The sequence below is a fragment of the Halichoeres trimaculatus genome, unplaced genomic scaffold, assembly GCF_033239565.1.
Source record: "Halichoeres trimaculatus isolate MK-OKI-2021-1 unplaced genomic scaffold, fHalTri1.1 fHalTri1_scaffold_16, whole genome shotgun sequence".
Lineage (NCBI taxonomy): Eukaryota > Metazoa > Chordata > Actinopteri > Labriformes > Labridae > Halichoeres > Halichoeres trimaculatus.
The window spans coordinates 2,923,954-2,938,835 of NW_027437194.1; the positions used below are offsets into that span (position 1 = coordinate 2,923,954).

At 40.0% G+C, this 14,882-nt stretch overlaps 2 protein-coding genes across 2 annotated transcripts; one reads left to right on the top strand and one right to left on the bottom strand.

Moving 5' to 3' along the window:
• The first annotated feature begins 284 nt into the window (after positions 1-284).
• dolk (dolichol kinase) lies at positions 285-5,045 on the top strand. Its single transcript, XM_074690480.1, has 2 exons — positions 285-418; positions 947-5,045. Exon 2 carries the CDS (start codon positions 1,107-1,109, stop codon positions 2,676-2,678), a length of 1,572 nt encoding a protein of 523 aa, XP_074546581.1. The 5' UTR covers positions 285-418; positions 947-1,106; the 3' UTR covers positions 2,679-5,045.
• Positions 5,046-5,439: 394 nt separating this feature from the next.
• phyhd1 (phytanoyl-CoA dioxygenase domain containing 1) lies at positions 5,440-12,933 on the bottom strand. Its single transcript, XM_074690481.1, has 11 exons — positions 12,709-12,933; positions 11,037-11,195; positions 10,680-10,755; positions 10,502-10,549; positions 10,368-10,423; positions 10,222-10,284; positions 10,112-10,133; positions 9,904-10,032; positions 8,871-8,987; positions 6,411-6,537; positions 5,440-6,256 (listed from the first exon to the last, which is right to left on the bottom strand). The coding sequence occupies exons 1-11, from the start codon at positions 12,739-12,741 to the stop codon at positions 6,208-6,210; spliced, it is 879 nt and encodes a 292-aa protein (XP_074546582.1). The 5' UTR covers positions 12,742-12,933; the 3' UTR covers positions 5,440-6,207.
• Positions 12,934-14,882: the final 1,949 nt, after the last annotated feature.

Below are 14,882 nucleotides of genomic sequence, written 5' to 3' on the forward strand. Positions count from 1 at the left end.
CAGTTCAGTTGTTAACATTTTTAGACTGTTAAATATGAAGATGATGTATTTCACTCTTCACTTATTTTACGGGTAATTCGGTGACCGAGTTGAGCTTGTCTGTAAAATGCGCGTGACGCAGTTTTTAAAATTAAAACAAAAAATGAAAATATTTATAAATGTCGTTTTTATTAAATAATACAATCGTAACTTATTATTAAAATTTTATTTAATAATTTTAAAATATATACATTTGAAAACCACGCCTTTAAGAGATATTTTGCTTCTGTGTCACGTGACCCGGCTGTCAAATATGGCCCCCTCCTACTGGGTGTAAGAGAAGAGAAGAAGAGCTGACAAAGAGAAGAAATCTCACTCCCAGGACAGCTCTGATTCGTGTTTGAACATAAATTTGACCACATAAGACTGCACTGATGTGGTGAGTTCGCTTTGCCTGGTAAATATTTATTTTATTCTCCTTCCGGTGCCGGTGTTGTGCTCTGTGTCATTGTGCTAACTCGGGAGAGTCAGCTGTATTTTGCCGTTAGCTGAGGTTGCAGCATCCTTGGGTCGCAGATGGATGTGAATATCACTTAAGTGAGGGTTAGCTGGCTTCTCGGAGTGATTTTTGTCGCTGTTTTAGCCTCTGCCGTCAAATGTAGACCTTAAGTAGCTCCAGATGCCTACATCTCCAGGACATTAGTCTTATGGTCTCAATCCTGCGCGTAGACAGCCTTGTGTATTGCACAATGAGTGGGTGAGTGTCAAGTGCTGCCATAGTTCATTAAGGCAGATAAAGTAGGGCCAAGGTTCACAGTTTGGGTAACCAGACTAGCAATTTATTCGAAAAAAAACATGTTTAACAAATCTTGCATTTACTGCAGCCTGTAAAATATTTGCTTTGTTTTTTGGATAGATATTCTTGAATGGAAGCCACACTGTGTTTGACTTTTCTTTCTTATTCTAGACATCTTAAGAAGATAAAAAAAAAATGCCAGCCAAATGATGAAGTGTGCCAAAGAGCGGAACTGACAGAAGAAGCCCTTCATTGTTGCCGACCATCTGTTCAGATCAACCCTCCTCCCTCGCTGCCTGCCCGCCCGCCTGCCTCCTTCCACCCTGCAGCCATGCAGATCAATCCAGTGTACGTAGAGTCCTCTGTAGTTCTCGCTGTGGTGCTGTGCGTCCACATGGCGCTCTGGAACCAGCACTCGTGGTGCAGCATAGCCCTGTTCATCCAGGCTTTTTACGTCCAGCACAAATGGGACCGCCTGCTCAGGTCGGGGGCTGCCGTTTTCCAGTTCCGCCCTTCAGCGAGCAGCGGCATTGTCCCCGCCTCCATGGTGATGCCTCTGCTGGGCCTGGCACTGCGAGAAAAGTGCTCTGCCTCAGGGAATGTCTACTTTGAGCGCTTCTCCATGGTGGTCACCATCACAGGCATGATGCTGGCTCTGTTTCTCTCCCTGATTGCTCTGGGAATCACAAGACCAGTGCCCACAAACACGTGTGTAATCGCAGGCCTCGCAGGCAGCGCCATTCTCTACACCACAAAGCAAACACTGACGGTGTCTGAGGTCATCGAGGTCCTGGAGGTGCTGCTGATCTTTGTTTATCTCAGCCTGATTGTGCTTTATCTGCTGCCGCGCTGCTTCACACCTGGAGAGGCTCTCCTTGTAGTCGGGGGAATCAGTTTCATCGTGAACCAGCTCATCAAACGCTCCCTGAACCTAGCGGAGGTCAAAGGCGATCCAGTGAACTACTTCCTGCCTGTGGTGGTGTTGGGGTCCCTGCTGCTCGGGGTTTTCTTTGCTCTGCTCTTCTGCTTCATGGAGTCAGAGACCTGGGTGTCGTCGCTGTTCTTCCACATGATGACGGCTGTTCTGGGTCTGGGGATCCTCATGCCGTGGCTCTCCCTGTTCATCGGGCGCCACCCCATCATGTGGCTCTTGGACTTCGCCATGTTGAACGACAGAAGACTCTACCTGCTGGGTTACTGGGTGTTTCTAGCCGTCGTGGCGACTTGTGTCGTGTTACACCAGAACCATCAGCGGCAGTCAGGGTCGAAGAAGCATCAGGCCTCAACGGTTGTCAGGAAGTACTTTCACCTCATCGTAGTCGCCACATTCGTTCCAGGGTTGATCTACGATAGGCAGCTTCTCCACGTGGCGTCTGTCGGCTGCTTGGCGGTTTTCTTGTTTCTGGAGTACGTGCGTTACTTCCGGATCAGGCCTCTCGGTCAGCTCCTCAGGCAGGTGCTCACGTTGTTCCTGGATGAGCGGGACTCTGGACCTCTCATCCTCACCCACATCTACCTGCTGCTAGGCATGTCTCTACCTATATGGCTGTTCCCAGGACCCTGCGCTCCTAAGGGGACCCTTCCAGGAGCAGGAGGGCTGGTGCCGTACGCCGGTGTGCTCGCCGTGGGAGTCGGAGACACCGTGGCGTCTGTGTTTGGCAGCACCATGGGGGAGATCCGCTGGCCTGGTACGAAGAAAACGATGGAGGGGACTGCGACTTCTGTGTTCGCACAGATCATAGCGGTCGCCATGTTTCTCATCTTTGATGCGAGCATCAACCTGAACTCCACCTACTCGTGGATCGTCGGCTCCATCACGCTGGTGGCCATGCTGGAGGCTTACACCTCCCAGATAGACAACCTCCTACTCCCGCTCTACCTCTTCATCCTGCTGCTGCTCTGAGAGGACAGACGGCACAGACAGAAACAGATCCCTCCCACTGTCCTCGGCTCTTTGAGTGGAGAAGAAAGAGCGGTGACATTGAGAAAATGAAGTTAAAGATGTGGGAAGAAATGTGATATTTACGTAATAGAAGTAAATTTAGGAAACTTTTTTTAGCACAATAAAACACTCAGTCTGACAGATTAGTACAGCCCAGAGAAAACAACATGGCGCTCAGTATTCTGCTTTATGAGGCGACAGACAAGACATTAGCATGGCGTTAGCGCCTGTTGCCTTCAGATCACAAATAATATCAGCTGCTTGAGGAATGAAATAATCACTTCAGGTTAAGTCATAAAGAATTTAAGGTACAAGTTGCTATAAATGAGTCTGTGTTAGTAACTGTAGGAGTCCAGTCTCTTATGTGTGATTCTGTCCTGACTCGACACCGTTTCCACCTGAATTATGCAACAAGAGATAGTTTAACAACGTGGAAAACCAGACGCTGCTAACGTACCGTGATCATCAGAGAGAACGTGTCCTGATTCATGCCTTTGTATTGCCTTTGAAGAACATTATTTAAAGTCTGCTTCTTGATATGACTTTTTCTTAGTCGACATTTTTGTTATTGCTTTGTTTTGCCTTCCTGACGGCAACATGAACTGCAGAAACGATTTGCCTTAAAGATGTATCTTTTCTACACATTTCACTCATTAGCCACTGTTGTAAATGATGTAGATGAACGCATGGCAGCCCTCTCTACTCTTCTTATTAAGGGCTGGTTTGTACGTCATAATGCTCATGCATGACACTAATGTGAATACAGTACTGTAACATGTTCACACATATCTGATAGGGATGCACCGATCCAATTTTTCTGGTCCTGATACCGATCCTGACCTGTGGGATAAGACTGGTGCAGCAGCTGTTTTTCAACAGTTCAGCTGCTAAATATAGCTCAGTTCAAAGTGTTCATGGTCCATAATTTAAAATCCTGAACGAGCCAATGTGCAGTTAAGGCATAATAGGAAAAAATAATGGTAAATAAAACTCAATAAGTGTTAAGGATGGGTAACTTTCACATTTAAACGATACAGTGCAGATGCTCGGTACCTGGAAATCGGTTTCGGGATTTAACGGTACCAGTTTTTGGTACTTTTGTGTGTGTTTATGTGGTAAAAAATCATAACATGTTTAATGATAAAATCTCAATGTCTATCAATTTAAAGGGGCTGTGAGGAGTTTTAAAGTGATCTTGCAAAAGTCTCTCTTCTCGATATCTGCCTGATCATAATTCACACTTTAAATGAGATTATCAGCACCAATATCGCTGGTTACAGATTATTTTAAATTGTGACTTCTTAGCTAACAGTTCGGGTCGACCAGGACTGGATCGATTTACGGCACGTCTAGGTCTCTGTGACAAAGTTTAGTAGAAAGAAGATTCTGTGATTAATTTTGTAGTGGTGGTGGACACTGGAGTCTAACTGTCAGACAGAAAAAGGACAGAAGAGCAGAAGAAAGAGAAACAGGATCTAATTGGTCATGTTTCATACCGTAGCGCTACGTAACTGTACTGATAAATACCTTACCTCAGCGTGTTGTATTCAGTAAAAAGTTGACTTCTATATATTATTTTAGTCATTTACGACAGTGTGCAGGGACTCCAGGCCACAAGGTGGCGAGGGAGTGCAATGAAAACAGATCCTCCTCATGGCATCATTAACATATTTATTTCTCAATTTATAAACTTGCAAAACTGTGTTCATGTCCAGTATGGAAACGCTCCTACTCTTCTACTTCCTCAGTCACAACGATGCGTTTAGGGACCTTAACATGGCACCATTTGATTTTACTCATCACTACAGAAACAATTCAGTCGGTACCTATAAACCTAATTCGGTACCCATCCCTAATAAATGATGATGGTGAGATAAAACTAAGGTGAAATAATGGTAAACAAAAAATATGCAAGCTTCTCGTCTGTGGGTTTGCTGTGATCTGTTCTCAAAATTCCCACCACCACAGACAATAAGAAAAAAATAATAACCACACCTGTAGTGACTATTCTGTCCAATCCAAAATTACGGTAGCATCATTTCTTTAATTTCTTACTTCATTTATTTGTTCGAAACCATGAGGACTAGTGGTAAAAACTGTGTGCTTTGCCCGTTGCCCAAATTACTGCTTCACCTGTGTGTTTTCAGCACCGCCACGCTTTACGGCTGCTATAAATCAAACCATGTAGGAGGTACCAACAGGGCTCACTTTGATACAACAAATATGATTCATCATTTACAACAGAATCACTCAACAAAGGATGGGATTTATCAGAGAAAGAGATCTGATCGGTATCAGCAAAACATGAAAAAATCGGATCAGATCAGAGAAGTAAAAAAAACCTGTACAGGGACATCCCTGATGCCCCTTGTGGTGACACAAAAACAAAAAAACAACCCAAGTAAAACAGCTCATAGAACACCCCTGCAATTTGTAGAAGCAGTGATGTCATCAAAGTGATGACATCATCAACTCTCTACAGTAAAACCTATTTAAAGAAACAGGCTTCTAGCTTCTACAATTGGTAATGTTTTGAGTAAAAAACAAAATAATAAGCACATATGAAATGACTGAAGTTGATATTTATAAGTGTTAAAATGTTTAACAATGTAACATGAGACCAGGACTGATTTTGATCGGTGCATCCCTAATATCTTACCGTGCATATTTTTCTTTATGAATTAAATCAGCTTCATGTAACTTTGTTTTTTTTTTTTGTGGGACCTCTTAAGTTTCGCAGCACATGTACATTTCCTCCTTGTATTACTGAGCCTTTAAACCCTGCTGAGTTCAGGAGTCTGGAGACAAACTTTGGGCTTCAATAATTCAATAAGCCCTTTTTTTTGCTGCAAGTTGTCCACGCTGTTTAACTTTTGCTTTAAAACATTTCATCACCCGAATCTTATTTTTCAGCCTTTGAGTTCCTGATGCTTTAAAAATCATGCTGCATGATCTTATACGAGTACGTTGTTTTTACCATTAATGCATTAAAAAATAAAGTTGCATGTGGTGTGTATCAGATGAAATGTTAAGTTATTAACAGTTATTATGCCTCCTTTATATTTATAAACCAACTACCAAGCTTTTCTTTTGTGATTTTATTTAATTTGTTTTTGTTGATATGCTTTGATAAAGTTCCTGATAATCAACATGCACATATGTTTTTTTATTAAAGACGCATCCTAACAATGAACATACTTGAAAATGAAGTGCTCACTGTTGTCTGTAAAATCTGAATCTTGATTTAAATGTAATAAATGACTGAAAACTTCATCCTGATGATTGTTTTAAGGAACTGCTGTGTTAAAGTGAAACAAAAAATCAGCCGTTAGGAGAAAAGTTGTTTAAAAATGACTTTTTTATTAATTAACAAAATATTCCAGCCTGTTAAATTCTTCATTAAAAATACTGGTAAAGGTAGAATTCACATTATATTTGGTCCCTCTTTGTGGTAAAAGTATATTTTGTGTGTCCTTGGATGGTAAAATTATTATTTCGTGTAGAGAGGAGGGAAAGGGAGCTCCTCCGTGGGTTGTAACCTGTTAAAACCAAAGACAGAAACATGAAACCTGGGTTAAAATTTCATTTTTAATGTGGATTAATTAGCAGTAAAATACAGACTTTGTGAAACCAACCAAATCTGAACCAGCTAAGCTAACTAGCATGATTACAGAGGGTTTGAAATTTCCTCACCAGTTGTCCGTGCTCCAGCGCGTGTCCTGGGACTCCATGATGTGGAAGGTGTAGACGTGGCGGGAGTCTTCGGAGGTGTTTTCGGCACTGCGGTGCACCACCTCCCCGTGGATCAGGACTGCACCACCTGGACCCAGAGGGAACGATAAAACACGACTGAAATATTCAAGACCAGTCCACCATAAAGCCATAAACTATGACGCAATTTTAAAAAAGCTAATAATAGAGTATTGTTTTGTTGTCCTCGATATCACAAACGTTAAGCTAGTTTAGCTTAGCATAAAGACTGGAAACAGAAGAAAACCGTTAGCCTAGCTCTGATATGGGGATTTCTTCCGAAAGTGTCCAAAATGGGGCGGGCAATATCTTAAAATTTTGAGTGATTTAGTCCCCTAAATTTTCCCCTATACCTATTGTACCATATCTAAAGGTCACAGATCTAGTAAAAGAACAGTTAATCTTTATTTTGTATTTTTAGAATGTTTTGCAATGTTTTACCTCTCCCAGAATTTGTCACAACCGAAACATATATTAAACTATGCAAAAAAAATATTGTATCAACTTTTTAAGATTTTTTTGATTCTGTTGTCTATACATTTACATTTTAAAAAAATTTTCAGGACAGTTTTCACAACTCAATCAATAAAATGAATATTTTAACAAATTTCAAAGTTTATATATAATTCTTCAAAAATAGAATGCAATATTTATTTGTAAAATCTCTAATTTTTATCCAATTGTTTCCAAAGTTAATATTTCACAAGACAGAACATAAAATTAGCCTATGGTAAGAAAATCATGACCAAAACATTATCAGATGTTTCGGTCATGACTGTTTCGGTTGTGACATTTTTAGCTAATTCTTTGCATAACAACAGTATGCTAGCAAGCACATGGCTACTAAGCATACTTTGAAGATTTGACACAATATGTTGATAAAAATCCCAAGATTTTCACCCAAAATCAAGCAAACATATGTAAATGTTTTAATGTAACACACTAATTTTCAGATTTAAAAAGCTGTTTGTTTCAGAAAATGATAGCAATCAGCAACTTACCATGCAATCATTAGGTGCAGGACTTCAGAGTGTTCCCCCCTCTCAAAGATTTAGGAGTGTGACTATAATCCAGACTCAACCAATGAATTCAAACTGTTGTGTTTCGGCTGTGACATAAAATCTGGGGACATTATTTTTCAGCATATTTAAAGTAATTTAAATTTTACTCCCACAGTAGATCTAAATCTTTCAACTCATTTTAGACTTAACCACAAATATCTGTTTAACCACACTTTTTTAAAAAAAATCCCAAAAAATGTTTTTGGTGTTGTTTACACTAATTAAGTTTTAGAGGTCTGGGCAGGGGACAGTTTCTTCTCAATAGAAAGTAGGCCTATCCTAAAAATATAAGATGATTTTTTTTTATGTTTTTAGATTTTCTCTATCTCATTTAAATGTTTTTGTTTCAATAGTTTATAAAAAGAAATTTGCAAACATATATGACTGATCACATTTTTGTCTGCTTTTGTATTTTGTTTTTTTTTTTATGTCAGGGGACAGCAACTTTCGTTAGAATGCCCCATATAGAGGGATTATCAGTCTACGTCATCATAAAGATGCGCACGCACCTTGGCCGCAGAAGCCGCGCTTAGCTACATTCATTCAGACGAGTTAGCGTCTTTTTAAACACTGAACTCCACCTGTTATCAGCATAAAAATGTACGATTTTTCTGTGGACAGTTTTTAAAAACGATACTATACAATTGAGTAAACGTCGATCAAATTCTGACCGTCACAGAGCAACCGGTGTTTTGGAGTCGATAGCGACCATGCTAACTGGTGACGCTCAGTCGACAGAATCAGTGAATAACAGCCGAATGTCACCAGTTAACAGGGTCACACTTTACACTGGAACACCAGCGACGTCTGCGGGTAAATAATTAGCTCTGGACGTAGTTTTCTGGTTCTTTTATTATGAACCGGGTCTCATCTGTGTGCTCTTTTTGGTCTTGGAGGGTTTCTGATTTATTGACACATGTTTACGTCCCTGTCACAGTCTGGTAAGAGTCCACGGATAATGCAGTCATTAGCATCGAGTGAGAGTCGTGTTTTCAACTTGCTCTGTGGGTACACGCCGGATTTCTCCGCTAAAAATATCTGTCCACCTAATATCTGTCCACTCACTGCTTTATTCACAAACCTGGGAGCTGTTTACCATCCGTGAAAGTGATGATATTTAGTTTTTTCCCCCTCTATAAGGTGTAAAAACTACAGAGTAGATATTTTTCTTTAATGCATGAGTCTATTTCTTGCCTGGCCATTCCACACTCTCAATAAGAAAAATTTAAAGCTGTTTTCTAAAATAGTTTCCTTACACATTTTAGCACATGGACTTGAAAAATGTCAACTGCTTTTACATAAAGTTAAAAATAGTTTTCCTCATAACCAGATATTAGCCCACCTTTTTTAACTGGAGCGCTGATAAACTTTTTTTCATCATAGTCCTTCTCTCGGCCGATGAAATCTGTCAGGGGATAGGTGCCTTTAGGGGTGCGCACCATGCGCCTGGAAATACCACCTGGGGAAAAAAAGAGAGGGATAAAAAATAATGTGTTTTTGTATTTACTGTTTAAAATAAAATTCAGGAGGGAGTGGAAAACTTGTGAGGTTTTTTTCTTTTTGTCCGGCTTTTTGACAAGTAAGACGTATGACAACGTCTGAAATAACCTACACATCACATCTGGTCTGAAAAGGGAAAAACATGCAAAATTCGGCATCTGGACTTAAAGGTAGGATCTGCAGGAATTTTCGTTACTTGTTCGTTAACACAACTTTCAAATTGGGCGCCTCCTCCTTGGCTCAGTGCCAGCAGCAGCACACACCCACAGCCTCCAACTGTGACTATGTGAACACACTCCTTAGCCCAGCGACCACCTGTAGCATCATGTTTCTACCTGGGAGAGACTAGAGAGCCGTGCACCTGACTTAGCATGTTAGCACAAGCTAACCACAGGTATTTGACACATACCTGATTAGCAGAAAGCTAACTCAAGTCACTCTTCGTCCCATGCTGCTCTCCAAGTTCCTATCTGTTTGGCTGTTTATCTGATTGGCTGAGGTAACCACGCTCCCCAGAAACAACCAAAACATCAACATCCAGGCAAAGAAGAGGGCTGAGGCAGACACAGATACTGACATACATGTATAGAGGCCCAGAAACGCCGATTAAGCAGGATTAATTCTGTAAAAGTTGACTTTTTATTTTTTAGGAAAATCCTGCAGACTGTACCTTTAAAGGTGTAGACGCATAAAAGTTGTTTTTTATGATTTGGTTGATGTATTTCAGTCAGTGTAGTTCGCCTCTTGACATTGTTTTTGTGTTAAGACCGATGTAAACAACTCCAGATGTTCCTTGTTGACACTTGTAGCAACCCAGCTAACATTTAGCTTTGTGCTAACTTCCGTATAATGAGTAGTGTGTGTTGTTTTCCTACTGTTGTGCGATCCTGGGATGAACCACAGGCAGCCGTTGTTGACGGTGGCGTCTTCCAGGGCGATCCACAGACCCATGACTCTGCCCAGGGGCTCCGTGTGCAGAAACGTGGCGTCTTGATGAGCCGTCACTAAGAAACAGAAAAATCCAAATCTTCCATTTCAAGCCTTTTAATGGAAAAAGTGTCTTTATGAGATCTGATTTCTTACCTTCTCCACCGATGCCTGGTTGCTGGAGGGAAGAGAAAGAAAAAAATAATCCTGGACTCTTCAAATTATATAATCCAACACGAGTTAAAGAGAAGACTTTAACACTTTACCTTAAAAATAAACATGCTCTGCAGAATCACGGGATTAATGAGACCCAGCTTCTTTGCTATTCCCTACCAGAATCACATTTCCAGTTAGCTTGGTTATTATTTGACTCTGTGCTTTTTTTATCGTTGTTCTTGAATATTTCACTCACCTGGACTTTGGGTGAATGTGTGACCTGTTTGTACAAAGGCTCATAGGCATGCAGCGCTGAAAGAAAACACTGATTTTAGCCTTTTGGACCAACATTGGTGCCTTGTATAAGGAGTTAGTGATGAAATATCTCACCATGTCCAACTTTATTAACTGAGCGCTGTTTTGGTACGATGAATTCCCCTAAAATTCAAGAGTTTCTTTAGAAATCTGTGCAACAGAGTGGAAGTTATAAAAAGTTTCTGTAGCATAAAAGCAGGACCAAGAGGTTTTGAGGAATGCTTTGACATTTTTGGAAGAAAGAGCCGCTCACCTTTGTCATCAAAAACTCCTTTCTCAAAGAAAAAGCGGATCTTGTCCCCACTGGTGATGAAATAGTCTGCACTTCCCTGCAGGTCAGAAGGTTAAAATCAGTCACATGACACACACACACACACACACACATACACACACAACACTGCGCAGACTGTTGACTTTAGAGTTTTATATTAGCCTGGGTTGAAGCAGACGAACTACATAACTGAACTTTCTGGAACATGCGCTGAAACCTTACCTGCATCTTTAATGAAGAGCAGCGTGTGAAAGGAGAATTATGGGAAAAATCTTTCAAATCAGCTCACAGACACAGTTTGAGACCTGTATTATTTAAGAGTATTACTCGTTATGTCACCTGTGTTTTGAGTTGCTCGTCGTGATAGGTGGAGAAGGTGATGCGGCAGTGCTCAGGGACGTCCATCCGGTCTACTATCTCTGTCATCCTCTGCCTCAGTTCATCACACTCCTGTGGGGTCAGCAGCCCGTCCAAAACCACGTAACCGTCTTCCAGGTACTGCCAGGAGGACGGACAGGGTTAAGTTTGAACGAATGTGTCTGAACAACTTCTGTCTTCTCAAAAACATGCAAGATAAAGGTTGACCATTTCAAATTAAGCTACAAGTCATGAAATCGGGGATCCTTCCCGTGTCAAACAGTCTAATAAGTAACCCTAACTCTGAGAGGATAGATTCTTAACAATAAAAATAGCAGTGAATAGAAACTGTACAAATGTTGGTTAACATTGGACAGTAAGACTTCTCCATTAAAGACAGTAAACTCTGGAATTCATGACCAATTGAAATCACACTAAACACAGATTTAAAATCTGTTGAGGCCGAGTGCTCACCGAAAGCAAACCAGAGCTGTAGCCATTCTTAGTCTGCCATCTTTTTTATTTTCCTATTTAAACCAGTAGAATTTGCTTTTTTTTGGGGATAATTTAAAAAATATATACATTTTACTGTTATTCTGCAAACATTTTGCTATTTTATTGCTGCTAGTAAATTCAAATTCAAATAAATGACCAGTTTACTTCGAGCTAGTCTGTATGGTGGTAGTAGGTATGGTGGCCCTGAAGTGCAAAACACAAAAATGAATACAACAAAAAAGGGAAATTTAAAAACAAGAAAGCAAACACAACAAAACAACAAGAAAATGCAAAAAACAAAACGAAAAATGCAGAAACAAAAGAAAAAAGTAAGCGCAAATCAGAAATCACCCACGTCGGCCATGTTTTTTTTGAAAATTCATATGCAAGAAATAAAATAAAATGGGGTGGTGACTGGTAACAGATGACTTGAAAAACATAGACCCTGGACATGTGGTGTATTTTTATTTTTTTATATTAATATTAGTATTATTAGTATTATTTTTATCTTTATTTTTTTTAATTGATCTTATTTATTATTTATTTTATATTATTTCCCCCTCTTTCTATAATACTACATAGTAGTTTTAAGGGACTGGTTCCTCAGTCCCATTAATGTATGTGCTTGTTTTGTCACTTTTTTGTTCCAATGTTCAAAAACCAATTAAAAAAGTGAACTATTAAAAAAAAAAAAACATTAAAAAAAAAACATTAAAAAAAATTTGCAGTGACCCCTGTGAGAGTGAGAGTACCCACCTTTCTGCTTCTCTTTACTGTTTTCGATTACTTTTCTAGTTTTGCATCCTCTTTTGTGTTGTCTATTTTGTTTTGCTTTTCTGTGTTTTGCACTATAGGGCCACCGTAGTTCTGGTCAGACAGCCCTGTTCGTATTGCATGTGGCAGCACCCTGTTACGTAATGAGCCTATTTTATGCAAAAACATCGCGTTTTACGTTAAAGCAAGTGAGCACACTGCAGGGGCACGTCCAGAAATATCTTTCATGCAAATAAACGAGGAAACGCAAAAGTGACGTGGAAGTATAGAGTGAATATTAAAATATGAGGTGTTAAAGTTCAGATATTTACAGGATTTTTGATTCTTGCATACTTTACAGTACGTTTTTATTAAAAATAAGCTTAGACATTGGCCTCAAACTCACCTTTTGCACATCTCGGTCCGTCATGAAATCCATAGTGGTCAGCTCTGCTCTGCTCTGCTCATGGGTCAGACAGGATGTGTATCATCCGGGTACTTCCCAGCCCGACCATGTGACGCCTTTAAGTCAGTTTAAGAGTAACCGAACTGGATCAGTAAGAGGATTTTGGACTTTAACTCCTTCGTTGCGCCGCCTTTCCCCGCCATTAACTGCTGGTGTTGTTGTAGTTCCACATCTTGACCACTGGGTGTCGCCAGAGATCGTAGGCGACGCTGAATCCATCAGTCTATGTGAAGACAGCGCCAACCAGCGGCTGCTTCGGTTACTGGCCTGGCTTTGTCCTGACTCTGGATAAAATAGAGAAGCGTTAGATTCACCAACCACCTGATGGAGCCTGAGCCCTGTTATCTACAACAGCAGCGCTCTGTGAACCGATAGGACAACACCACAACACCGGAAGTAAGATCTGATTTTCAAAATAAAGACCAACAAGTCATCAACTACTCTCAGTGAAAGGAATTAGACCAAAAAAGGAGAAATATTACCATCAGTGAGAGCTGGAAACTCAATCAATCAACAAATTATAAAGTTATAACTTATTAAAAAGAGAATTTAAATACGCAGATTATTTGACAGTTATTAGGGAGCCCTTAAAGAGACAGACACCCATTAAATACAGATTCTCTCTAAATACAAACCATCTATGACCATGTAAATATAAATTATTGTTTGTTTATTTTTTGTTATTTTATTATACTTTGATTTATTTTTTATTCATTTTTGATTAGCGTTATTACTTTTTTGTTCTTTATATGTGTTTGCTTGTTGATATGTTTCCTCATTTTTTTATTTGTACATTAGCTTTGGCAACTAGTTAAAAAAATACCACAAATAAATAAATAAATAGATAACATGCCAATAAAGCTTTTTTTTTTTTTTTCAGAATTAATTTTTCCATCCAGAGTAATGCCAAGATTTCTGACTTGCTTATTGTGTTTCAAAGATACTAAAACAAAAACATAAAATGTTGCACCACTGCTGCAAAATATAAAAACTCAATCAGGGTGGTATAGTTAACTGACCAAGATTTACCAGATAAAATTTGATGATTCACAGTTGTAGACTGAAATATTTACCATCAGTTTAAAAAAGAAATCCTTCATGGTTAAACTACACAAGCTAAATTTGCTCACAGTGAACCAGGGGCGGCGTCATGGGTGGTCTTTAAAAAAGTTTTTTTCTTTCTTTCTTTTCCTTTTTTTTTTAAAGTTCCCATATTCTGCTCCTTTTCTGCAGTTTAATATGGATCACTGATGTCTTCATGAAATGGTAGTAACATGTTTTGCTCCAAAAAGCCAATAAATCAAGCACAGCAGCATTGTTTCCAGGCTCTCATAGCCCCTCTGTTCAGAACGCTCTGATTTAGTGGGCGTGGCCTTCATATGTAAATGAGCCACCGCTGATACCGCCCCGCTCTTCCACGTCACTGAGAGCGGCGCCACGAGCTCCGAGTGCACAATGTTTAGAAAACAAAGAAGCTCGTTTACTGTAACATTACAGGCTAAAACAACAGGCAAACTGCAGCTAAAGTTAGCATCCTGAAGCTAACACAGAGACAGGGGGGACACTGAGGAAAAGCTCTTCCATCTGCTCCACAGCACACAGCATTTAAAATACTCACATTTCCAGGGTCCCAGGTTTGTTGGAGGATGGTTGGTAATGCGCCTGGATTCAGGACCAGTCTATTGGCTAGCCCTCTGTTGGACTGTCCAAAGTTGGAAAAGCAGTCGGCCGTGAAGTGACTAGCACACACATGCACAGTTTTACTGAGTGTAGCTGGAACATTTCCTGATAAATGAACTCTAGACACTTAGTCTTTTCATCTTCTGAGATGGGAAGCTTGAGCATGGAACTATGTGGCTGTTTACAGCCAAAAACAGAGCAGTGATGGCTCAAATTGGTCAAAAAAGGGAATCGCTGACGTCAGCAAATCCCCAAAATCCAAACAGCTCGTTAGGTCAGGATTTTACGTTCACAAGCTCTACTAAGAACAGGTTTTGTCATTAAATGTCACATTTTGTGGGCTGGGAGGAAAGACAAAGACCTACAAATTTCACTAAAAGACTCAATAAAGTTATTTTTGCATAATATGGGACCTTTGAATGACTTGGCAATCT

Bases quoted from the DNA above. Each gene is read 5' to 3' on its own strand.
- dolk (XM_074690480.1), top strand. From the start codon at position 1,107: ATGCAGATCAATCCAGTGTACGTAGAGTCCTCTGTAGTTCTCGCTGTG.
- phyhd1 (XM_074690481.1), bottom strand. From the start codon at position 12,741: ATGGATTTCATGACGGACCGAGATGTGCAAAAG. The intron at 10,424-10,501 runs GTGAGATATTTC...GTTTTCTTTCAG, and splicing joins AGTTAATAAAGTTGGACATG to CGCTGCATGCCTATGAGCCT. The intron at 10,285-10,367 runs GTGAGTGAAATA...TGATTCTGGTAG, and splicing joins CACATTCACCCAAAGTCCAG to GGAATAGCAAAGAAGCTGGG.